The sequence below is a fragment of the Strigops habroptila genome, chromosome 3 (genome assembly GCF_004027225.2).
Source record: "Strigops habroptila isolate Jane chromosome 3, bStrHab1.2.pri, whole genome shotgun sequence".
In the NCBI taxonomy this organism is placed as follows: Eukaryota; Metazoa; Chordata; class Aves; order Psittaciformes; family Psittacidae; genus Strigops; species Strigops habroptila.
In genome coordinates, this window is record NC_044279.2 from 87,881,169 (window position 1) to 87,907,158 (window position 25,990).

General features: G+C 42.2%; 1 protein-coding gene across 1 annotated transcript in view; it reads right to left on the reverse strand.

Moving 5' to 3' along the window:
* Window positions 1-2,818: 2,818 nt before the first annotated feature.
* Window positions 2,819-25,990, reverse strand: part of NDST4 (N-deacetylase and N-sulfotransferase 4) — a 98,883-nt gene continuing 75,711 nt past the window's right edge. Inside the window, exons 7-15 of the mRNA XM_030480378.1 lie at window positions 21,540-21,722; window positions 19,768-19,864; window positions 18,504-18,627; window positions 16,744-16,918; window positions 15,617-15,787; window positions 13,420-13,529; window positions 8,629-8,731; window positions 7,930-8,466; window positions 2,819-3,335 (exon numbers count right to left, since the gene is read on the reverse strand). Of these exons, the coding sequence (XP_030336238.1) occupies window positions 8,347-8,466; window positions 8,629-8,731; window positions 13,420-13,529; window positions 15,617-15,787; window positions 16,744-16,918; window positions 18,504-18,627; window positions 19,768-19,864; window positions 21,540-21,722 (1,083 nt within the window). The 3' untranslated portion in view covers window positions 2,819-3,335; window positions 7,930-8,346. The remainder of the gene's footprint in view (window positions 3,336-7,929; window positions 8,467-8,628; window positions 8,732-13,419; window positions 13,530-15,616; window positions 15,788-16,743; window positions 16,919-18,503; window positions 18,628-19,767; window positions 19,865-21,539; window positions 21,723-25,990) is intronic.

A 25,990-nucleotide genomic window follows, 5' to 3' on the forward strand; every position in this document is an offset into this window, starting at 1 on the left:
GAGCTGTGGGGGAATAGAGATAGAGGTGCCACATGTGGCCTGAGCACTGGATGTAGGACCTCCTCAAACATGAGTTCATGGTGTGCTGTTCTAGATGTGTGTCGGGCTGCTGGCAGGCATGGCTTGGGTTCTCTGTCTAGCACAGAACCTGAGCAATAGAGAGTTTGGCTTTGGGTCTTGATGTGGGGTCTCTTCAGCTACGTAGTGCATGGGGAGTTTCATATCAATAAAACCACTGCGTTCCTTCAGTCCTTAGTCATGATGGGGTACCCAAAACGTGGGTTTTGCTTCTTTCTTTTTTTAAAACATATTGTTTATGAAATTTTAAATGCTTGACATTGCAGAACAGTTTTTCTTTGCTTACTTGCTGTAAAGAAGCACAGATTACACAAAGCTTTGCAGGAAAATGTGCTGTGTAACTACAGTGTTATTAAATAACATTTTCCTTTGGTGGGTTTATTCTCTCCTTCGTAAGAATATTTAATCATCATTGATGCCAATGGGAATTGCCTGTCTTTGGAGGGTGTGCAGATTAATACTGAGATGATTCCCTGGCCAAGGCAAACACAGTGAAACAAAAAACCCCCAAAAAACAAAAAACCCAACCAAACAAAAACAAACAACCTCCCACCCCCCCCAAAAAAAGAAAAATTCTATAAATAAATATCTGCCTCATAGTAAGTTCTGTAAAAACTCATCCCCTCGTATATCCAGCTCTTTCTTGAAGTTCTGATCATGCTATGAAGGGAAGCTAAATTACCCAACAGGGAATGTGTCTTACAGATAAGTCCTGCAAGATGGCAGAGCATACACCACAGTCAGAAAAGTAGCAAGTACAAAGTCAATTGAATGGCATGCAATTATCTCCCGAATTATAAAGCGCATTTTTCAACCCCAATAGACTTTATGGAATTGCATCTTAGATAAAAGAATCCCACTCCACCCGCTGCTGGCCTTCCTCTGGCTGAAAATAACCTCTGAAAAAACCCAGGACGATTCTAACTACCAGCTCATAATGCTGGTTGACCTTCTGTGATGAAAACAGATCTGTACATTAAAGTGTCACGTTCCTTTTCCCAAAGAAATAGGAGTACTGTGAAACTAGTCCATGTTTGGTTACAGTTAGCTGTATTGGGACAAACAGCTTTGTAAACCCAAAGTGGCAGATACGGGTTTATTTAAATATTTTAAATGGTTTTCTCCCCACCCAACAGCTGCAGCTGACTGAAATGCAAATAGCAATCTGGTTTCCCTAGGAAGTCTTTAACTCTTCATTGATGCAAACAGGAGTATAAATTACATGTAGAATTCACTTCTGTAGTTGTGTAAATCAATTTCTAACTGGAATTTGGATATTTACATGCTTTAAAAAAAAAAAATCGGTCTTTCTCCCCTCTCACAAACTGCACATAGAAGAAATCCTTTTCACAAACAGATGAGCTCAGAAGTTTATTTAGCGCTCCCAGGTTTCCAGTGGTCTGGGAGTGCACAATAGTCTGATTCCAGAAGCTAGAAGGGAATATGCAAACCTTAATGAACTTCATAGAACTGGGAAATTTTGGTAAGAACTCGACTATCCTTTTACTGAATAACTCAGGCATGAAGCTTGGTGGAGCCTGGAAAGATTCCTGGTTTAGGCAAAACCCATTCAGGTTTGTTGGCAGCTTTCAGATGCAATTTCCGCATGTCTTCCTTCCCACTCAGGGAATAGCAAGGAAATACATGAGGTGGCCAAGAAAGGACAGGGACATCTCAGTGACAGGGGGAAAAAAATTCTTTTTCTTTTTATTTTGTTCTTTTTCTTTCTTTCTCCCGTAGCAATCTGCTAATTTAGATGTATAAAGTCATTTGGGATCCAGAGCAGCAGGCGGGTGAATGTCTGTGAGGGCTTTTACAAGTGCCTGTCTGACCCCATTGATACCAAATAATTATGATATATAGCTGATTGCTTTTTATTTTCTAAGGCCCTACAAGTGATTTTATTTATTTATTTAATTTTGGAAACGTATTTAAAGTCCTAAAATATTTTGAAAATGTTACCTACCATGTCTCCCTTGTCTGAAAGCATCAAGCACATCCAGAAAAAAGCTAATCCACGTATTAAGATTCTGTAGTATCATTTCTGATTTGCTTAATGATAAAAGCTCGAGTGGGGCATGATTTGCTATTCTGTAAGGTTTGTACTAAGAATCCTTGACTCTGGTATGATTTAACCTCATTGTGACATAGATCTGTAAAGCAAATGAATATTTTATAATAAAAAGTAGATGCATTATGGTATTGGGGGGGGGGGGCGGAAATCATTATCTCATCATTCTGAGTGTATGGTTTGAGCCACCTTCAAGGTGATTTGTGTCAGCTGAAACTGGGTGCTTTTCAGATTCCTTAAACAGAGCAGAGATAAAACACCTGGTGTGGTAATTGGAGAAAAAGTCTGCGCAGGGTTGTGTGAACGTCCACACCTCTCACTGCGGGCAAGTGGGTCACAGTGTCGAAAGGCAGGCCTATAACTGTGTCTTATGCAGCGTAACAAACATCTGAGTGTCAGACTTGCCTAAATTCATATTCCCTGCCTGGGAGATGGAATGAGGAGGGAGGCAGAGGGCACAGGCAATGGCACTCCCAGTGCTGGCGCTGTAAATCCCATGGCATTGGGGCTGCTGTGTCGAGGAGGGGTGAAAGCCTTGAGGAGCTGATGAGGCAGGAGAAGCTGAGTTAGTGCACCACTTGGAAGTATATGGCAGGGGTTACTGAAGAGCAGATTGTGGCTCAGAAAACGGGAAAGAGGATTTGAGGAAAGAAGAAAAGCTCTCTCTATAATACACCTTCAGAAGTTTTTATTCTGTGGCAGTGAGAAGAACCAATAATAAGGTGTGTGCACATCAAGTATTTTAAACAATTCTAGCAAACACAGTCTCTGACCTCCCTCGTGGCCCCACCCTCCTCACCCCACCCTACCCCCTCAGAAAAATACTTCAAGTGGTCCAAATTTCTTTTGATTTCCTTTTTCTTCAACACCAAATACTTGTTCAACTGGATTTGCTGTTGTCACATAGGAGGGGAAAGGAAGAAAAAAAAAAGGCAAAGAAAAGAGCTTGGGCAAGACAGAGGAGTTTTTCCATCTGCTCTATCAGGATGTCTTTCGTACTGAAATACTACAGAAATGATAAGAAGTCTTAGAAAAGTTATCCAGTCACTGGAGCACTGAATACTTCAGAATCTGTGACGCTTGCAAATCCTTATTTAGTTTTGGCAGCTTTTCTAGATAGGATAGTCGTGGAGGAACCGAATCCATAGGGAGGTCCACACCTTTGCAGTCGTGCTAAAAGGATAAACTGGAAGGGAAAAAGAGAAAAATGGAGAGAATGTAAGAAATGTTGTCTGACAGGGAAATTCCCATCCCGAGAATATACACTTAAACAGAAGTCTCTGAGGCAACAATTCCTGGCAGCTTTATGCAGAGATATATGAACTAATATAATGGTAGACAGACTAAACTGTTGAAGCTAAATTGCATTATCTGATATCAATGATGGTAGAAATAGTGAGGTGATCATATGACATTTCAACTCTTTGAGAAAGAGTGTCTGCTGGTAAGAGAGCGATGGCACTGCAATCAGAGAGCTAAAATGGCAAAGCTGAATCGCATGTGCGACGAGACCTTCTGACACCAGCGGCGATCTTAATCTTACTTAACTACAATAAAACTAGACACTTGGTCCCTCCTGGTCTATATGCCTGTGTTGTACCTCTTTTACCCAGTTGTCACGTGCTCACACTCCAATTATAAACATCAATTGAAAACCCATTATAAATGCATAGTTTGCTACTGATAGAAACTAAATGACTTGATGTCTAACTAAAAGGCAGCCCAGCTTAGAGGAAAGGAGCACCCTACATCTAACTTATTCTCAGCTGATCGCTCTGGAGATGAATAATGTTCCCCTGTCTCATGGGCTCTGCCCACTGTGTGCCTTTCAGATGCGCTACGCTGGCTCAAAGTTTAACACGAATAGGAAGGAAGAGGAGGAGGGGGAAGGAAGAGGAGAAAACATTCAGCTTCTGCTTCTGTGTTCAGGACACGTCCCCACCACCTTATTATCACATCAGAGAGTCTGGACCCATCAGCACTTTGATTACACAAAATTTTCCTCCCCCAGGAATTTATTATTCCGCCATCTTAATTTGTTTTGGGGACACTCGTCAGTCTGATTCCCTATCAGAGAGAAAATTTGTTTTATTAGGAAACATCTATGAGCAGTTAATCCATCAACTTTATTTTGACCTTGAGAGGTCAATGCATAATTTAGAAGGTTTTGGATTCCATTCTAATTGCTTCTTGCTCAAAGACAACCTTGATTATACAAGCTTGGTTTTCCGAGGGCTGCAGTCCTCCTTTAGTCATCAAATATGCTGCTATAGACCCTGACACCTCTGTCTGGCCCATAGGGTTTTCCCATAGCCTGGGAGGATGGAGCAGACAGGTATATGGTCCTGTCCTTGCAGACATGGTATGGCAAGACCAGAAGTGGGACAGCCCCACAGAGTTCTTTAGGTGGGGGACAGCTTGTGGCTCCAACCATGGCAGAGCACTGGCTGAGAGAGGTGGGGGTAAGAAATCGCCACTCAGTAATAGAAATCAAACTTGTGATGGATTTTCAGCAGTGACAGGGCTACGTGACACCTGAATCACACAGGCTGTGCCTTGTGAAACCGGCTCTTGGGTGCAGCACGGGTCTGCTGGAATTAATAGGCTCCCACCAGTCTGCACAGGCAGTAGGTCAGGTCCTCAGCGTGGCAAGGTGCCTGCAAACCTCCGCAGGAACCTGTATTTCCAGGGGAATGGGAGCAAACTGCAGCTGCAGCCCTCCTCAAAGTAAAACTCATTGATTTACAGCCTGCACCACACGGAGGTATTGTGGAGACAAATCCTGTAGCTTATGAATAGCAAAGAAGGGCCAGCATTATCTTTCCCAGCTACAGCCCCCCTGCTATGAATAAATGTTTCATTTTTATTGCGTTTGTTTTGCTGGTCTTTAAGAATCCCAGCAATTACATGGTCAGCAATATGAAAGGCATAAAAGAAATCGAGATCATTTACAGCGAGTTCACAAAGGCTCCTCTATAATACAGTGGTCCAGAGAAATTCTGTGTTGATGGGTCCTATTACAAGTGGAAGGAATGAAACTTTGAAATACTGTTATTTCATCTTTATATGACACATAATGAACTCAATTCAAATGTTGGTTTTCAATGGAGCACGAGATCTCTCGGAAATGTGGTGCCCATTCAAACTTAAAAAAATAACAATGTGGTATAAAAATATCCAGTGTGTTCTAAGGACATGATGCTATTACAGAGCTGAGAGCTGGAAAGACTTAATTATTTTTTCTTTTAAATGAAAAGCCAAGAACAAGAAGTAATTTCCCACATTTTATGGTGTTTGTCTCATTTCCTTGAAAAACTTCTGAAACCAATTTCATGTTTATTTAGCTTTTAATCTAGAAGTTATGAAGTCATCTTTTAATTAATGATGAGCCAATTCTAAGGCATTTTAGCAGCTAAAATGTTATCAAATGGTTGATTTAGGTATTCTTCTCTGACCAAGCCTTACTTATCCAAAACTTTCATCAGACTCTGGCATTATCAGTGCTAAAAGTCAAGAGTGTGAATTTGCAACAAAGTATGTAACTGACACCCCCGCCAAATAAAAATAGTAATAATAACAATAAAAAAAAAAGCCATGCCCTCCTCCCACATAAGGTTCCCTTTATTTGGCTCTTGGTTTGCCCCAGCTCTTTTTGAAGAGTCCTTCTGGTCAAAATATAGGAACTAGAAAAATTACTTCAGGAAATCAAAATCAAAACCTTCCCTCAGACCCTCACAGCTCCCTCTCATCTTCAGTTGTAAGATCAAATACCTTCTCCTTTTCAGATCACCTAGTTTTAGACTTACACAGCTGAGCTCTTCCTCCGAGTGAGTTGTCTATTGTCCTTTTACAATCAATAGAGAGGAAGAAGCAAGATTAATCTCACTCATTTAAGAAGTCTGCTTTGTGATGAGATGAATGGTGCCCTAGAAGTGCTATTTCCCTTCGTCACCTATAAAATAAAGTAGCTGTCTCAATTATGTGAGATAAATCCCATTTCAATATTTAAAAGGAAATGTAAGGCTGTCTTTGAGGCTTTTCTGTATGTTTGTGGACGTCCTTGGTGCTGGTTGCACCTCAGCCCCTCCTCCATGGACCGAGGAGGGCAGTGCCAGCTCCTCACATGGGTGAGGAACCTGGACGAGGCTGTGCTGGGACTGAGAAAAGGGCTGGAATGGTGTGAAAGGAAGAAGCAGGCAGGCATGTTGAGGTGGGCAGTGGTGGAGGAAAGCGATGGGGGCCAGGTGAGAGGAAACACTGTGGCAGGAAGGAGGTGCCGCCGTCGAGCTGGGAGCATGATGGGTGGCAGCAGGACAGCTCTGGGAAGCAGCAGACTTGCCAATCCAGAACAAGCAATTGTCATGATCTTGGTGGACAGTCTCATGATTTAGGAATTTGGAAAAGTTAAGTTGGATATCTACATGTATCAACTGGTTTGAAGCCGGAATTAATTCATTTACATGCTCTTGAATATGACAGTCTGTGATTTGTGCTCATTTGTGCTCCCTGAGGCTAGCTTTCACTAGGCTGAATTCAGGGTGCAACCCCAAGTCCAGTTCTGTCTCTTGAGTTAGGAGTTAGGGGTCATGTCCACGCAGAGGGGAAAGCGCAAAGCCTCTGCAGCACCTGAAATGACTTGTGCCTAGGAATTAAGACAGGGCAGTTTGAAAACTAAAACCTACTCTGTTTTGTGCTGCATAAAGAACATGTAGCAAAGCTTTGGTATTCTTGAGAAAAAGTGTTACAATGCTAAAATGTCTAAATGGTATTTGTTCCCTCAGCTTACATTTCTCAGCAAGTTTGTGCCCAGACTTGTCAACCTTGCCCACACAAATCTGGGAAGAAAGCACAGTTCTTAATACTGTGTTTCTGGTAAACCACCCTTTCATCAGCACAAAACGCAGATATGTATAAGTGTATGTCTGATCTAGAGATACTGTAGGTAGATACGCAGACAGAAAAAATGTGCGTCATATATGTGATGCATATACAGTGGATATGCTTGTCCTTTCAACTCCATTAAAGTCTGTAGAAGGCATTTATTCTTCAACAGACTGTAGGTTTTTTCAAAACCTTAACCTTTGGTCATTAAAGTTTGTTTTCTGTAATAGCTTGCAGACTGAGATCCTAGCTGACTAACCTAATTGCTTACTTTGAAAGCTTCAGAGCAAAACCACAGCTTTCCAGATAGAAACAAAATTGTTGGTATTAGATTATTGTCAGTACACTGCTTGCGTGGCCTGCTTAGACTTTAAAAGGTTTTGGAGTGTTTTGAGTAGTCCCTTGGCATTGCGACAAAACATTTTGTATGATCTCACATCTCGGAGCTCTGTCACAGCTGCTGTAGGAAGCCAGTAGATGCGATGAAAAACCTTCTCTGGGTGGCAAAGCAGCCCTGTCAAAGAGGCAGGCAATGGATTTCACTGAGATCTAGGAGGACATCCCCTCGCTGCTTTGCACCTCAACCACCCATACGACTCCAGTAAATCAGGGTATATCTTGTTGTGAAGGGGAAAAAAAATCCCAAAGTAGCAGAAGAAAGAGCACAGACTGTCATCAGTTATTAATGGAATCCCAGGGAAGCAGGTTAGGTGAGAATTTAGCCCACCTTTCGCTGTAAAGAAAGCAATGACGGTGCATTGACGCTACGTATGTCAGAACCATTGGGGATCCTGACTGCAAAGTGCTGAATATCCCCCCATAAAATGATAGGAAAATATGCAGGGTTGGGATTAAACCCAGCAAAAGCAAACATTGCAAAATCCCAGTGGATGACCAACCTCACGATCCAGTGGGAGATGTTCCCATCCTTTGCACAGGTCCTGACAGACTGCAGTTTGTCATGTATGCTGAAGTCAGTCCATCCCACACACAGTTTCTGGTACTTCCTGGTGAACAGAGGAACTAGGCTATGCACAAATCCTGGTCTGGAGAAAGAGTAATGCCATGTAGCTCTCTATTATTTCCTGGAAGCTGACAAAAGGGGTCGATGCTTATATCTGTCAGCACGTGCATATAAACAGTCGTCAGGGGATGGGGTGGGTGTTATTCTTCTGTGGGGTTTTTTTTAGGTTTTTTTTTTGATAGAAAGAGCATTATTCATGAGGTCCTCTACTGATGATCACAAGTGAGTTGGAGAAGCAAGGGGTTTGACGATGAAGGAAATCGTCCTTAGTTGGGTCCCTTGCCCTTGCGTGCTACCTGACCTTCTGCAGCTCCTGTCTCAGCCAGGAGGGCAGGGGCTGCCCCAGCCTGTGCAGCAGCTTGGACAACTCCACGTTGTGGTCTCTGTAGTAGCTCGATAGAAACACTCGAGACTGAGGAGGGTGGGGAAAAAAGAAAAAAACAAGAGTCAAAGAAGGAAACCCACCCAGGAGCTATGCACTGCTCCCAGCGAGGGGCTGAGCGTGGCTGGTTTAGGAGTCAAACACAAGGTCGATACTTAAACGTATTAACTTGAATCTCTGGAAAGCCCTTACCTCTTGGTCCATTGGTGGGTATTTCCGACCTTTGCTTTTTCCCAGGCACTTTGTTTTCCCTCCTTCCAGTAACTGGCACCAAAAGCCTTTCTGAGGGTCGAACCTATAGAGGATTATATCTTTTTAAAGACCTCACTACAGAAGAATCTCCCAGCTACTAAGACATCAGTGTTAGCCAACAAGTGTTGCTGCCCACATCTCTCTAGATGACGGAAATACTGAGGACAGAGTGGGAAACGGCTTTCCTGTCATGCTAAAGGTCCAGGAATTTGGTTTTTTTTCCACAAATTTGCTTTAGGAGTGGCTCAAGGTGAGAGGTTTTTCACGTTGTGCTTTACCTACAGTAGTTAGTTTAGCTAGTTTTTATTCTTCTTGTCCAGCATATAGGGTACAAGTTTTAAGTGCTGATCTGTAGGATGCCAGTCAAGGTCCTGAGCCTCAGTCTCAAGGATTTTACACAGCCCTAGTCCAGACTGTGACTCATATTTTATTGTCTGGTCTTGGTCAGAGATTTTATTAGTGTCAAACTGCTCCATGTATCCCTGTGGGATGGTAATGTTTTGATCAACTGACACTTGAAAATAACCTTTTGCTGAAAAAATTAATCAGCTTTTTCCCTGGAATTAAGTGTGCTGTATTCTCAGGACATCATCAGCTGTGCTAAAGGACAGCTCTCCATCCTTCAGCAGGAGCTGATGCTGTCGCTGGTCAGCACTGTAAAGGTGAGAGGGGTTAAAAAGGGCAAGTGGCTCTGTTTGCTGCTTTCAACAGGCATGGATTTGGTCCCTAAGTCTACTTGTACAGAAAAGTAATTGTTGTGTGACTACCAAATGATGAGAAATATGATATTGGCAGGTTTTATGTTGATTTTTGAGTGAAGTAAGCAGTGTTCAGGTCTACTGAAAGAACTGTGGTTCTTTGGTTGGTGGTGATTTAACTGCACCTGAGAAGTTGGTGGTTCCATATCATTAGATCTAAATATAATTTTCATTCCAAAGGTGGCATTAGAGCATAAACACTGTCTTAGCAGTCTTATCTGAAATACGCAATTTGATTTGGATGTCTAAAATTCAAAGATACAGGAATTTTAGATTAAGGCTTTAAAACACATACTCACTAAGGAATGAACAACATGCAGCATTAAGTATTGAATTTATTGGTGCGGGACTTGCAGCATGCATAAAACATTGGCAAGGTTTGAGTTTCTGCTATTCAGCAGATGTTTGAAAAGGATGAAGTAAAATTGGCTGGAACAGAGAGTTAATGAGTTACAGATTACCTTCTTGCCCTAGGTCTAGCCGTACAACATGGGTGCACCTGCAATTTGCCACTGTACATAAGTGAACAGATTTCTGGAGAAGGGTGAACCTTCTTCACATTTATTTTCTTGCCCAGCCCATTATGGCAGGCCTGACCCTTGTTTCCTAAATTCTTTCCATAGCTGTATCAATTAAAAATAATTAAATCATTGATTAAATAGATATATCGATGATAGATTCACTTCTGCTTTGGCCTTTTCCATCTGCTCGTTGCATGGTGAAGTACTTGAGCTGGCTTGCACTAATTTCCCAAGAGAAGCAGCAATATAGTGTGCTGGGAAAGAAAAACTGCAAAAGTGTGCCCCAAACAATATTTCTGCCTTAGAAGGAGCATATTGGACAAATTTGGGTAGGGGTAAAGAGGGTAAGACAGCTAGGGCTGTGTTCAATCCTTTGCGTTCAGGCATAGGGAAACGCTCAGGACCCTGAAAACGTAATTGGGCACAATGGAAGTATTTATTTGAAAATAGTGATAGTTTTAAGGCTAAAGTTACAAGTGAGCTCTTTAAAGCAGTCAGCAGAAACCTTTCTTCCAGGCCTGGTTATCTTTTCCTCCTTTGCAGAGCGAGGCTGTGGGAGGTGCAGGGCTGAACCTGGGCACCTGTACGCTCACCCCACCTCTTGGGAAGTCAGTACCTGATGCTAGAGGCAGGGTGGATGCCTGTGAGGGCAGAGATAAGGAATGCCACCACGAGGATCCTTCTCTTACCCTCTGACAAAATGTTGCAGTGCTCCAAGAGAAAACATTTTCTTAAGCACGCTCCTCTAATCCTGCCTTTTCCTTTCCCTCCTGTTCTTCACAGGAGGGAAAACAAGGGAAGTCTCCCCTGTGAGGCTGATGGATGTGGAGCTGCCTCTGTGGGCAGAGCATGGTGTGATGAGCCAGGCTGGACGAAGAGGCGTTTTGTCCTAGGTTTCTGTTTATTAAGTTCAGATACTTTAAAATTTTAAGCTACCAATCACTCCCTGTGAAAACGAGTTGGGTGGGGAAGAGGCGGGAAACATCTCTTCAGTGCCGTAGTGGGAACTTCATGCAAACCACTGACTAGTTTCCCTCTCCTAGCACTTTGTGGGGGATCCTAATGTCTTTCTATTGATGGCATTACGTGTAAAAGCCTTGCAACATCAATTTATTTTCCTCATTTCTTTTCACTACTCTAATCTCTCAGGTCATAGAATCATAGAATCACAGATGGATTAGAAGGGACATTTAAAAGGCATCTCATTCCAGCCTCCCTGTGATGAACCAGGGACACCTTCCACTAGACCAGGTTGCTCAAAGCTCCGCCCAACCTGACCTTGAACACTTCCAGGGATGGGGCACCTACCACCTCTCTGGGCAACCTGTGCCAGTGTCTTACCACCCTCATTGTAAAGAATGTCTTCCCTGTATCTAGTCTGAATCTAGGTCCTCTTTAGCAGTCTGTGTAAGAAGCAATGACCTAGTTGCCCATCTCATCTGTGGCTCTTGGTAACCTGACATTATGTGCACTTCTCTCCAGATGCCCGAGCCCTGCCTCTGTCTCTCCTCTGCTGTCTTCTTCCCCATGGCTCTGATTAGTACTTTCCTTCTGCCTGGGTTGATTTTACTCTTCTGTAAGACGTTCACATAATTACTCAGGGTGATGAACTTGTTGCTGCCTAGTGTTTGCAGGTCTGGGTCCTGAGGCTGCTTTGTGACAACTTTAAAAATGCGTGGTGTACAGTTATTAGGCAGTAATGACTAGGAGAGATCCTATGCAATCTTTTTTACTTTGACAGTCCTACCATAAAGCGACTACATTGTTCAGTGCATTTTTCAATTCCATCCTAAATCTGTGCAGAAGTGTGTGCTCCCACAGCACATTTGCATTCTTGATGCCTCTAAACAGTGATTGCATAATTTTATAGTTGTGTTTACAATCCATTTTTCCTGTCCAAACAAATAGGAGGCTGAAGTTTATTCCTGGTGTGTGACTCCGCTGGCTTTAATTTAGTTACAGAAAAGAAGATATATGTATGTGGGTGTGGATTTTAAAACCCAAGCAGAAGGCACTGCAGATGTGCAGCAGCAGTTGTTCAAAGATCGGTAGTTCAGCTGTGTACTCAAGCTCCTCCTCTATTTCAGCTGCTTTGGAAACCGGTGACTTAAAAAATTACATTCTCAAATCTAAAACTTTTCCTCTAGAAAAAGATTTTGGCAGAGCAACATTCTTAAGGCCCAAAGACCAGCAAGCGCTCAACTCTCACTTTAAACCTGTTGTATAAATAACCATAACCCTCCTGGTGGAGGAAACATTAAACAATAATCATGAACAGAGAGGAGGCAGCGTGGGGTTGGTGGAAAGCCTGTGGTCTCCTTTTCCCCTCGCTTTTCCTGGTACCAGCCTGCAGGGAGGGTAAGGTACAGACTTTTCTATTTCCCACCCCACATGCAGGCTCATGCTCTCTGCTTGCACACTGACTTGGCAAAACGCCCCACTGCAGTGCCAGGCTTCTGAGCACATGGATGTTCCAGGGCTCTTCCAGCCCAGCACTTCAGGCCGTAATGAGATGATGCTCCTCCTGTGTAGAGGCTCAGTACAAAAGCTTCTTACAATTTTCTGCCAGCCTAAGAGGGGAGAGAGTAACTCAGCCCACTCCCACCCCTGCAGAGACTCTGCCTTCCTGTGGGGAACTGAGGAGAGTCAGAGAGCCACACAGGCCATTAAACCCCTTGCACGGGGAAAGCTCCACCCTCCAGGTAGCGAGGGTGAGAAATGTGATGGGGCTCATCATAGCTGCCTTTGCTAGATCCGAACCAAAGGCTGTGGGAAGTCCATCAAAGGGCTTTCCATATATGCAAATGGGATTACGAAATTATATATTTGGTCCACATTAAAAGGAAATGATCAAGAAACTATATGACCAGACAAATCTTCTCATACTGGACACGTCTAACCCCGTGTCTGTCATTAGACTCCGACAGGAATACGATAAAAACTTTTAAGCCGAATTTTTCACACCACACGCTAGGTGGTCTCCAGGTTCTGGAGACTGGCATGATGTTCAACAGCCTGATGTGCAAATGTGTGCTGAGCTCTTACCTGCACAACTCACCCCAGCAAAATGTACATTTTAAATGGTGCAGTGATGAAAGCAAAACTAGGTACTCATAGCAAACAATCCCTGGGCGTCTCAGATCGGACACTCAAACTTAGCAGATGTTTTTTTACATAGATCTGTATGTTTGTTCTGCATCTGATACAGCAGATTGAGTAGGTATTTGTTCTGGATGTTGTGCAAAGTAGAGTTTGCGTGTCATCAATTCTGTCATGTGTTATATATGTGCAAGTTAAGGGAAAACTGGATGGGTGTTAAACAGAAAACCCCAAGCTTTGCAAAATTATCATTGTTGTTATGGTTTGGGGTTTTTTTGTTTGATTGTAATTAATGATCAAGTGGGGATGTACAGCGTGATCCCATAGGGCAGAGAGTAAAGGAACAGACTCACGTTAGAGCTTCAGAGTAATTATAATGAGGAGAGACTCCAAGAAACTTCTGCACTTCATCCATCACAGTTGCTGGGTCACTTCTTAGCTGCTGTCCATCAATAATAAGCAACTGTAGGGGTAAAAATGCTTGTTATTTAGAACCAAGACTAAGGCTAACAGCATGGGGTTAAATTAGCATGTGACTTTGTACAGTGCTATTAACAAACACTGTGCGGATGAACTTGCTTTTAGATATACTTTCTACTTTATTCTATTGAATTTGTATAGGTGGGCACTTCATAACTCCGTGCGTGTTGTTCAAATGCAACAGTTAAATCTCACAAGCCAAACCTGAGTCTCAGAGAATTCTGAGAAAAAGAGATAAGGAAGGTATGTAAAATTATTGTTGAGGTTTATAGTGTGCCTGTAGGAAATCTGGCATGGAAGGTAAGTAACAGAAAGCTCATGGATATCTTAGAATAAAATGTTCAGAAGCTACTCAATTTCATGTTCAAAAGTGATACTGTGGCAATTTATTTTAAACTTGCCACCAGCCTCTGAACCATACAGGTTTGCAAAATTGTTAGCAAAGGGGTTTTTTTGTTTTGTTTTTAATTAAAGATGGATGTACATAGAGGTGCATTGACCTCCACAAGCAAATGTTAAGGCAGTGTATCAAAAGTGTCGTGGAGTACCAAGCAGTATTGCTAATAACTATTTCAGGCAGATGTGGTGTATATTTATTGTGAAGGCTTATTATGAATTATTAAGGTTTTGAGTGCACAGGCCAAGAGAATGCACATTACTGAGTGCCCATTAGTAACCACTGTGAGTGCTCTCTCTCTGTGCATCTTATTGAGAATAAGTGCATTTTGTTGTGCATCTTGTAAAATTAATCACTGTAACCATGAAACATGAGTGGTTACCGGTTTTACAAGGAAGATGTCAGTGTGTCCCTGAATGTTTAATAAGAGGGCTGCAGTCGCTCTTCACTGGAAGAGAAGGAGAGAGATCTTCATGAGAGGTGCAGCAGCCCTGGGTGAAGGCAAAGAAGGAGCACAGGTAACAGGGCATGGGATGTTTGGCATCCTCTGCATGCTCCAAGTTTGCCAGAACAGCCCCTTCTCCTTCAGAGGAAGAAGTTGGGCTATGGTGAAGATGAAGAGACATACCCTGTTTGCTCCTAGGGCCATACCGCCTGGGGACAGCCTTTGCTACTCTAGGCAGTACTGCTTCCCTGTTGTGAAAGAGTAGAAGGCCAGAGATGAGAGAAGAAAGTACTTTCTCCTTTTTCCTGGAAATGAGATTGACCTGCTTCTCCTCTTTGTAGTACAGCTGAGACTGTATAAAAGGAAAAGGGAGGATTGCAAAGAGACAGCTTCTATTTCCTTTTTGGATTTCCAGGTCCCTGACTAAACAGGCAACACTCAGTTCTACCTCCTTTCAGCAAAATTCTGTCCCACATAGGGTAATCTCTGGAGATACTTGTTCATTATGCTTGCTCATTAAATACCCTTTTACAACCTTTTCTTACAGTAGGTAGACTTGTGAACTGAGCTGTGGACCACATCCATGAGTCAAGAGTGCCTATGTGTATATTTTGTAGCACTAAAATTTTGCCTTAGGTTTATATCTGTAAACAATTTTTTTAGTAATGGGAATATTCTTTAGGTCTATGTGTTTATGTATATTTTTCATGGGAAAGATTATATTCTATAAAAGACAGTTCAGTAAGACATCTGAAGGAAGATGGGGGCAAAAGAAGAAATTGCTGCTCTAACACTGAGAAAGGCTAATTCCAGATCAGGATCAAATGAATGTGGAATTTTCTATGAAAGGGAGTGGGAAGGGGAATGAAATTTCTAAAGCCCTGCCATTTTCTACATGAATTTGTCAAACCTTCCCACAATGTCTCATGCTGCAGGTGCTTGTTTCTTGGGACCCAGAAGCCTTGACAACCTTGGCTGATTCTGGAAGGAATCCCCAAAGTCCACCAACAGGCCCATGTGGCCGCAGTTCATCGCATTTTCCTGTTGCATCTTTTCCATCAGAAAACAGAAAAATCAACACACTTCTGCCAAATAGCCTGGTCATGTTAAAACTGCATTTCCTATCAGCTCAGAGTTGCAGTGGGAAATATCCCAGCACCTCTAGTAATGAGGCCATACTCATTTTGGGATTTTGATGAGCTTGGTTAAATGACAGGTTGCAAATTACCTGGGAAGCAGGGTAATGAGTTAACCATCGTTCGATGTGGACAGCGTACCAGCCAGGTGTCAGGCATCTCTTCCGGAGGGTCCTTATCTCCGAGGGCGCCCACTGGCTGGACGTAATGACTTCATAAAAATTAAATTTCAGGGCAGCAGGGTCCTCATGGGATCGCTGATGCTGATGGGAGATATTTAGACAGGTATCACATGGATGCTGGGATGAAGCCGTGAGCCTCCCAAGATCTGTTGGGAGGGCTGTGCTGGCACAGCGGGAGGGGAGCTGAGGAGCCAAATTTTGCCAAAATAGGCACAATTTTTTGCTGCTTTGCACCTCACACCTTTACAATTGTCAATGTGAAAGTGAGCTATTAAAAAGGGTGCAGGCTGCAGCCGTAGGCCATGTTTTATTCCTTGCAGAACTCATAACAACAGTATCAGAAATGGTATATTTTATGCTGATTGCAACATTATTAATTTGTGTCTGTTTTAACTCTGCTTTCAGTATTCCCTTTACCTGTATGATTACACCATATTTTACAAATATATTTTTTAAGTAGAGTAGACTTTGTTATGGAAAGACATAGGCTTGGTAAAAGACAAAGTGCATCCTAGAGTTTCCGCAGAAAAACAACAGACTTTCTTTTGTTTCCAAGGAGAGGAAAAAAACCCCAGTTCTCCAGACGCAGCTCTTTTTAACTCCATGGAAACTTTATAAGGCACTGCATACACATGTATACCACCACATATCGCTTGGCTTACATGCTGGAGGATGGGATGAGGTACCAGATTCTCAGCATCAAGGGAAGAGTTCTAATTTTCTAGCTAGGCTATACTCATTTCCCTCGTGTATCCCCCTGGGCGAGGAGCACTGCTTTTCCTCAATGCAGTGTCAGTTGTAATTGAGATTAAACTGTTTGTTTACAGCTGGTGGCAGCTCTGTGCTGAGAAGTTTCATCATTTATGACACTGGTGTCACAGATGCCAACTGCAAAAGCTGGCACTCAGCATCCTTCCACTTCTACAGAGAGCAAATGCTTTGCAGTAAACCTAATTCTTGCTCAAGGGGTTGTGCAAATTCCCACAGATGTTGGCCATCATCCCCTGCCACTGATTTCTCAAAGGCAAGGTCCGTACCTGGTACCAGGAATATGCCCGATCAGATGGGTCGATGAGAATGGTGATGATCTTGGCCTTGGGGATGAGGGAAGCAGCTCGCTTAGGGGCATCCTCAGAGTGGAAATAGTTGGCACTTTTCTCGAAGAGGAGGTCAGTGGTGGTGTTGGAGGGAGTGGGGAAGAAATCCATGTACCTGGGAGGGGAAGGAACTCGTTAGAATTAGCAAAAATAACAAAAGGGTCATATTGCTCTGCTTCCCATTTCCTTGTAGGTGAAAAGGCGGGTTTTCAGGCATGATGCTTAAGAAGCAAAATCGAATTTCTCAGCTCACTCCAGAACTGGAATAGGGGGAACACATCTTGGCTCTTACGTGGTGCTTGTAATAGCTAAAGCTTCCATGGAGTCACGTAATTAGGTTTTTCTTTTGATGGATGGGATTTTTGCTAATAAGTTCAATGTCAAAGGGATATCTTTCACCAGTTTGGAGTCAGTTCAGTTTTAGCTGCAGAAGAAAATGGGAAAAGCATCAAAATGTCAACCATTTAATTCTAACATTGTTAAAAATACTTCATTTTGGAACCAACAAATCTTTCCGTTTAGACGTTTTCAGAATGTAAAATTTGAATTTTGGCTTTAAGTGGTCTTTTCCACTTAAAACTGATTGGAATTAAAAGTAGAAGAGAAGGTTCAACTGAAAGGGTGAAGAATTCGAATGAAGCAAATGCTGAAATTTTTCTGGAGGTGTTTTCTGGAGGTGTTTTTTGGTCCCTTTGGTTTCACTGCGCACCCTGGGGCTTCCAGTTTTGGTGGGACTAACTGTTTTTTGTCCTTTCTATGGAAACAAAGTAGGCAGGGTTCACCCTCTGCTCAGGACCCCACTGACTTTGGAACCTGCGGGCCAGATTTGGTGATGCCTGACAGAAGGAGTCTCCGAGAGGCTGGCCTCTTCCTCTGCATGTTACACAGGGCTGCAGAAGAGGGACACCTCACCCACCCCGGCCACTCCTTCTTCACCATGTGTACAACACACATGCTGTAGGATGGCCATGGTGAGCTTCCTCCTTATGTAGTATGGAACAACAAACACCAAGCATTTCTTTCTCTTTCCCTTTATTGTTTGCGCCACCTTGACCCGAGCAGCTGGTGCTGTGGCTGGGGGCACAGCCTGCTTTGATCAATCAGTTCACTCCGCACACTCTCCATGCCGTATGCCAGCAAGGAAACCGCTCCAGATTAACCCGTGGAGTGTGATGTTTATCTTACGTTTAGGTTTTCACACAAGGAGGAGAACTGCTGTTCCCTGTGGAAGCGAAAGCCTTACACAAATGCTTTTCTTAGAAATAAATAGTAAAAGCAATATTTAAAAGTGTGATAGGAATACCAGCCAAAATGCTCTACACTGTTGGTTTTTCTCAAGAAGAGACAAATCAAATGTTACTTCATGAGAAGCTGCTTTTGAAAAAAGAGAGTATAATTCGGTATAGAAACAGTTATGAAAAGACAGAGATGCTATTCAGCATAAAGACAGCCATCATAACTGAGGTGTCTATTGTGTTCATTGATAAAAAAATAAGAAAATTGTGACTGTGATATCTAAACAAAATTAAGGACTTGATTAAATGTCCCATCATTACAAATTAGTTTCTTTCTGTTTGATAATGTCAAGCATAACAAATTGATCCAGTAATTGTGTTGATGTCATACATGCTTCTGTAAGTGTTCCATTGTGATTTACCATGTATTAATAACGAATGCTTCTTTTTTGTTATTCTTCTTACCAGTCAATTCCGTTGTGATAGTTGTTTCCATTGAAGAACTGAACTTCTTCAAAAGTTTTTGGACTAGGAAGATTGCTGATAATGGAAGGATGCATCAGAAGAAATAAATAAAGGGCGGTTGTTCCTACAACAACAAAAAGAGATGCCATTAGGAAATAGGAAAAAAAATCCACACCTTTGACTTTATTCATTCAAGAAAGTACTTTAAATCAATGCATGCTAAGATATACAGGAAAATTAGATTACCTTTTATAAGGAAGTTGCCTGTTGATGAAAGGCCTGTGTAAGCACAAATGACTTTCAGAGGGATGGGGGGATACGTGCAGACTCTTCTGCTTTTTGAGCTTTTGTCATTTCCAAACCCTGAATTCTGCTCTCTGATACAAGCCCGGTATTGATGCTCAGGGCATCTCTTGCTTGACTCTGTATTTAACCGCTGAGGCAATTTGGCCTGAACACCTTTGTTTTCAAACTGTTCATTTTGCACAAAACTTCTCAAAATCCTTAATTGTGGGGCTATGGTTTTGTTGCTCCCAGAACTGTCCTTTTGCCCTCTGTGCATTTGTCCTGGGGGTCTGCTACTGAGGAATAAATATTCTGTTTCAATGCTACCAAGACTGTATGTGGTAACTATGCTGTCAAATCCCAGTAATAGTACTTGTTTGTTACTTGTTTGAGAAAAACAACTGGAAATGATATATGGTGGTAAACAAACTTTTGGAGACTGTCTCTTTAAACTTGCTCTTCAATGTTTTCATGCTATGCAACCTGTCACTGGACTGTGGATCAAAACCTGCTGTCTCTGTCACTGTCACAGTATTTCTGTATGATCTTGGAATACTCATTTATTTCCCTGCTTCAGCATCCTCTTTGTGTAGTATGTCCACAACAGTAATCGCTATCTTGGGAGAGGAATTGGTGGCCTAATTTAAATAATGCCCTGAGACCCTCAGAGGTCTGCAAGGTGTGAAGTACATTTATTGTCAGAGTCTTAAACAATGTTGAAATAATTTGTCAAAGAAGTTAGTAGCAATCTTAACACAGGGCAGCCTGACAGCAGGGTTTTGTTATGGCAAGTGAGTGCAATTTTACTATACAAACTGTTGTCCCTGTCTGTTGGCAGTGGAGGAGTTACTGTCTGAATCCCACAGGGTTTGGGAGTGAACCCTTTCTAAGGCAGGGAGTTGGTTTCAATTTACAGGACACAAATACACAGATGCAAAACTGGGTGGCCAACTTTGGTTACAAATTCATTACTTCTTACCTGTTTTCTGGGGTCCTATCACCAGAAATCTGGGTAGGTGGTCACAAGTTTTGTCTCTGGACCAAATATCCCTATGTCGTTTATCATCGCATGGGTTCTGAAGAAGAAAAGGCAGTTGTGTACATCATGCTGGGATATCCTAAATGTTTGCATGTCTTTGCAGGATCTGAGTGTTAGGCACTAATGCCAGAGCCTTACACTAAGTAGTAAAATCCCACATTTCCTCATAGGAGTTTACTCTTGGCAGATATTGAGCAGTCTGGTACAGATCCATGGGAGCATTCAGATACACAGGGACCAAACTGTCAGGTACCCTCCAGGACCAGCCCTTTCAGGGTTCCCAGAGAAGTCAGTAAGACTACACAGTTGTGCAAATCCTGGAAGGATTGGTGTCAAAATCCACACCCTGTGAGACTACTGCATTTCCTTCTCTTCATTAGCCAGGCTCATTTCATAAACTCAGAGTCCATAGGCACCTAGGTGGTCTCTGAGTAAAAATCGATGTGTATATAATGGTTTTGCATGACTGAGGATTAAGTTCACTCATTAGAAAAAAAGAAAATAAGAAAAAAAGATTAAAACATTGATTTAATCAAGTTTTCATTTGAGGTTAAAATGGAAACCTCAGTTTGAATAGCTTCAAGGCATTACTTTCTTAGGTGACAAAATGGTTTCAGATATATGGGACTTAGTGCCAATTTTAATTTACGTAAACACCCAAAAGGAAGAACAAAATAGAAATGTGGGATATTATTCATCTCCTTATCTTCCTACTACCTATGAATGCAAAATAAAAATGTGTGAACAAAGGATGCCACAGAAAAGGTTAGGATTGACTGCTTCTTAAAGCAGTTATCACATGGATACTGTTTTTGCATAGTATCGGCTCGTAATAGAAGATACGTTTTGCTAGTGAATAAAGTTAACAAAATTCAGTGGAGAAAATCATTAACTGATTTGAATTGCTGCTGTTCCACTGATGTCAATGGAAATATTATAGATTTAGACTTCTTTTGCATCTGGGCCAAAAACAACAGGGAAAATTTCTGCTCCTTTTTGCCACCGTAAGCCCAGAATAATTGCCCAGATCTCCATGGTGTCACTCTGGATTTATGCCTGCATAGTTAAAAACACAGTGTGGCATATCGTATTCTGAATAAGAGACGAGCCAGACATCTGTAACAATGATTAGATAATTACAATGCTGAAGGAGGTTACAAGCAGCACATTTGAAACATATAGTCTATACAGAAACTCTCTTCCATTCTTAAATATAGCTGCCCACTCTGTGTTTGCTGCTGACCCCTCCGGCTCTCCCTTTTCCTGGTTGTTCTATTGAAAGGGTTTCAGGTGGTGGGAAATCCTCCTTATAGCTGCAGTGATCCAATGTTAGTGATTTCCCATTGAGGGGTGCAATGAATCTACATCTCTTGTGCCTGGCTGGCTGAGGGCATCTTATGGGTAGTGCAACACAATTTAGTGAACACAAGGCAATGCATCAGCAAAACTACAGACAGGGAGGATGGGAAGGGAAGCTTTCTCACACGTAAATGGCAGTTAGGGGCTTTTACCATGCCTGAGTTGGGGGGAGTGGAAGCTAATCCATTTCTGGTCAAAAGCAGTGGTGTCTCAAGAATATGTAAATAATCTAAGGCAGCGTGCAGGAAGAAATAATGTATCTGAATGCGAAGGGGAATTATTTTATTTTTTACAGGAAAAGATTCTGATTTCAACAAGTGGCTTGTAATCGGAGGAGGAAGATGTGACATTACCTGCCAAAGAGGGTCTGTCTGCTCTGGGAAGAGCTCAAAGTACTTCTGAGCCAGCTGAACGGGGGGCAGTGTCCGCAGGTTCAGGTTAGTTGAGCTTTTAACAAAGTTGGCAAGGTTGGCAAAGGTGTATAAGCCCAGGCGGTCATTCCCATAATTAGACAAATGGGTCATGAAGATGCTGATCTGGGAGGCAAGAGAAACTTTTCAGTCACAGGGTATCAGGAGATGTCAGCATCTGGTTGGAAGGGTGGGCACGGGGGCTCCAAAAGCTTTGCTAAACCCTGTACCCCCCACCCAAAACCAGAAGATAACAATAAAAATGTTAAACTAGTTGCGCTTCCTGTCCTCTCCGTGAGGGTCACATCTCCAAACTTGTCACGTATCTGCCATTTCTTTAAAATCCTTATCTGAAGGGATGTAATGCTCACGGGCTCCCCATGGAGTGGCATTCAGGAGATGCTCTTGGAGATATTTTTTTCATTATTCCATTTTGAGTTCTTTTTACAAGCAACATAGAAACTGTTGCTTGCATGCCTCAAGTTTACTTTGCTGTACTTCATCCCTGGGCAGGCATCTGGGAGGCGCTGGCAAATGTGAGCCCTCAATGAGGAATCTCCAGCACTCCAGAACCTCTGAGGGAGACAGTTCGCCGCTCCTCAGACGTGTAGGCAAAGCTGAATTTCAGGGCTGCTATTTATGGAATTAACTTGAAAATCTGACTAATATGCTGTCTCCTATGAATGCAGGTTGTCTAGTTTGTTTAAATTGGCATAGCTGGTAGTAGGTAAGTTCTGAAATGTAAAGATTTCAAGCCTTTGTGGATGATGGTATCTCAGCTAAACATCACTGTCATTGTTTTCTCCTTAAAGCCAATAAGGCTGCCTTTTTGTCAGCCTTACTCTGGTTCTCCTGTATGTGGCCACTGCTTTGTAGATCTCATCATTTCTTTCAGAAGGATAAAGATAATTAGAACAGGAAAAATGTATTTCCCAGTATTTTCTTTACATGGGGTGATTAAACTCCATTTTGCAGCTGCAAAGGCCTGGTTTCTCTGTAGATGGTAATTTTTCAGTTTTATGAAGATGCTATCAAACTGAGTGTCATTACTTGACTCTCCTACTTAGTGAATTGGCTAAGATAGAATGTGCAATGACAGTGCAATTTAATAACGCTGTTATCAAGAGATAACATCGTAGTGGTAATGTTGCACACACAACACAGATCGTTGCACACACAACACAGATCATTGCACACAGTTGCTGGTGTGCGGTCCCAGGGTTTTGCTCTGGCAGAAGAAAGGGCTGCTGACAAAAATACTGTGTCCTGACTTTCAAAATAACCACAGAATGCAAAACTACACTTTCACCATCCGGCTCTGCCAATGTGATGCTTCTTTAAGCGTTAGCCCACAATGCTTAAAATCATGGCCATTAGTTTGTTAAATTACTGATAAGGCTTTTCATTCTTCTATAAGGTGAAGATGAATGGAGCTTAGGAGAAAGCGTCCCTTACAGCCCATCTGCAGTGTTTGCCCTGTGCCCACTTTATTCCACAAAAGGTAATTTATTCCTCACTTTCATTCTGCACTGAGCCTCTGTTGAGCAAAGACTGGCAACTGTGCAACATCTTTGTTCTGTGGGCTTGACTTAACTGGAGCGAACACTGAAATTGCCCTGGACTTTGGGCAGGTCCATATGTAGTACCCCAGAAACATAAGCAAGGTCATGAATCTTCTCTAGACTTGCAGTCTACTGACCTTCTCCCTCACCCCAAAAAAATGCCAATGCAAACATACCCTTTCTAATTTAGAGTTCAGCTTCCTCACAATGTGACAAGTCCTTCCTGCAACCCAATTTTAAAATGGTGGAAAACACTTACAGGAAATGTTGATAGAGAATATGATCTTGTCTCAGAAGTGGTTTTTTGTAAGTGCTAAAGGGTCTGTCAATGACATTTAATATTACTGCAGCAATTTAATATTATTGCAGCAAATAAAGTATGCAGGTAGATCTACTTGCTCTTTTTGCTTTCTTTACACTTGAATTAGAATGAGGTTTTTTTAATGTTAAAAGGTACTTATAGGAGATGGATATTAGCTTGTTTTAAGAGTTTCATTAGGCTGCAGTCCAATACAAAAGTTCCAATTGATCACTCTTTATGGAGTCAAAAGATCTGGGACATCTCTCTTGACTTCTTTTACTCCATTGATTTTTTGATTTTTTGATTTTTTTTTTTTTGGAAAGTGAAAAGCCCCCAGATGCAGTGCATAATAGATGGGATAAAACCATAGCTAATTCTTTGCCGTCTTGCTCCAAATCAGTTGAGACAAAAGGAGATGGGTATTAACTGTTGATGTTTACAGCATGGATGGACACAAAAGTTTGTTTTCATGCTGATGCCTCAATCCATAGAAAATGCAATAGTCTAGAAATGTGCTGAGCTAGCACAGTGCTGCTGCAGCGTGCCTTGAGGCTGGCGCTGGGCTGCGCAGTGCCAGCGCACTGCTTTGTTGGGCTCTTTTGGTGTGCCCAAAAGGGTTTCAGAACCAGGCTGAGGGGCAAGAATGAGGAGACCAGTGAAAACCAGTGACCGTCCCCTCTTGCACTGCTCTGTACAAAATAGGCAAATAAAAGAGAAGGAGCCTTGTTTTCATACTTTCTGTGACAAGAAGTAAGTTGCAGCACACAGGCAGGCAGCACTTCATGAGGTGGGATAATGCTTTCAGGAGGTAGTCAGGGTCCCGCTCTGTGCAGCCGTGCACTACACAGGCAATAAATTGTTTCAGGTTCCTGAGGCTGAGGACAGGGCTCTGTCTGCATTGCGTTATTCTTGAGGTTAAACTAGCATAAGCAATCTGTGTTACACAAATGTGCAGAAAGATACTGAGTAAAATCCCTTGCTGTGACTACACAGCCTATAGCAAACACATTATGGGAAGCGACATCAGTTGCGTGTTAGTTTGTTCCCCCATTGGGGCCAGCCCACAGACACTCTGCAGGACAGCAGTGTTCAAGTGATGCTGTAGTTTGTTCTGATGTAATATCTCATCAGCTTTGGCAATTCGTCTGTGTGGTATGAGATTGTTTGTAAACTAATGACCATTTTACGATCTAGTTCTCTTTTCCAGGGCTTTTTAGAATCAGTTATATCCAGAAATTACAGATATACAGGGAATTTTCTATATGTAATATTTGTATTTGCATGCTTGTGTTATATACATGAAATGAAATCTAGGTTAGCTAGTAGAGAAAATAAAGAGCTTGCTTCAAAATTATTGGAATATAAACAATGCTAGATCTGCTTGAAGGGCCCCAAAACTGCCTTCTCTACTCAGAGTTAGCGCACTTTCTCCAGATACATAGCCCCATGTACCTATTAATGCAGAATATAGAGGTTTATTTTCTCCTATAAGTGCCAAATTCAGTACAGTCTTAACTAAAAGCACTCATTTTTGGACAAAGGTTAGCTACCTGTCTCTGCAGGGCACTAGGATGCTGGTCTCCTCTAAGACTGGAAATCATATTTGTCTTTTTGGGTGGGAATCCCTCCAGCCTGAGGGAATTCTGCAGTTGTGTGTGTTTGTGCAGGAGCTGGTACTAAACAAGGCTGTTTGATCTGTGATTCCAGGAGCCTATGCTCCATAGCCACCAATGTCCTTGCCATTTATCCTAGTGTATTGAAACAATTATGAAATTAGCACAAAGCTTCTGGCTTCTCCTTGAGAATACCATATGGCTACATTCCAGAACAGAAATTCCTGGAAAAAGGATTGTTAGAGCTCCAGCTTTCAGCTAAAGTGTAACCCAACTGAGCTCATTGGTATACCTGGCCAATCTCAAGGATCACTGAGATGACCCAATATCCGACGCTGGGAATCAAATATTGGCTCATATATGCTGATATTTGAAACTATGCCTTTCCATTGATCTAGCACTTGCAGTGGAAAAATCAATTACAAAACTTATGTATAGATTTGCTCTACCTCACTCAGCCCTTCAATAATTAAATAGGATCATTGTTCCCTTTGAGGTCCTTTCCTTCTGCTCATCCTTTGGCCCTTCCCCATTGCTGGAAAAGGCCAGGAAGAAAGGTAGGTCTTGTGTGAATCCTCCTTCTCCGAGAGGAACTTGTTCACTGTCTTTAACAACTTTTTTCCTCACTTCTGCACCTCTTAAATAAAATTTGCAAGAAGGGAGGAATTAACACATACAAAATAAATCAGGGGTGTAGATCAAATTTGTGCAAACCCAAGACATGTTGAGAAATACATGGTGCAGGATCCTGTTCTTGTAGAAACGTGGTAGCATATTTCCTGCTCTTCTCTGCTCCTCTCTTGCATGAATGTCTCTCAGAAAAATGGATTTTGCTATTCCATCTTTTTCCATTGTGCTCAGAAAATGCTGTTGCACAATTGCTCCAAGAGCAACCTCTAATAATTGGATCTAGATGGC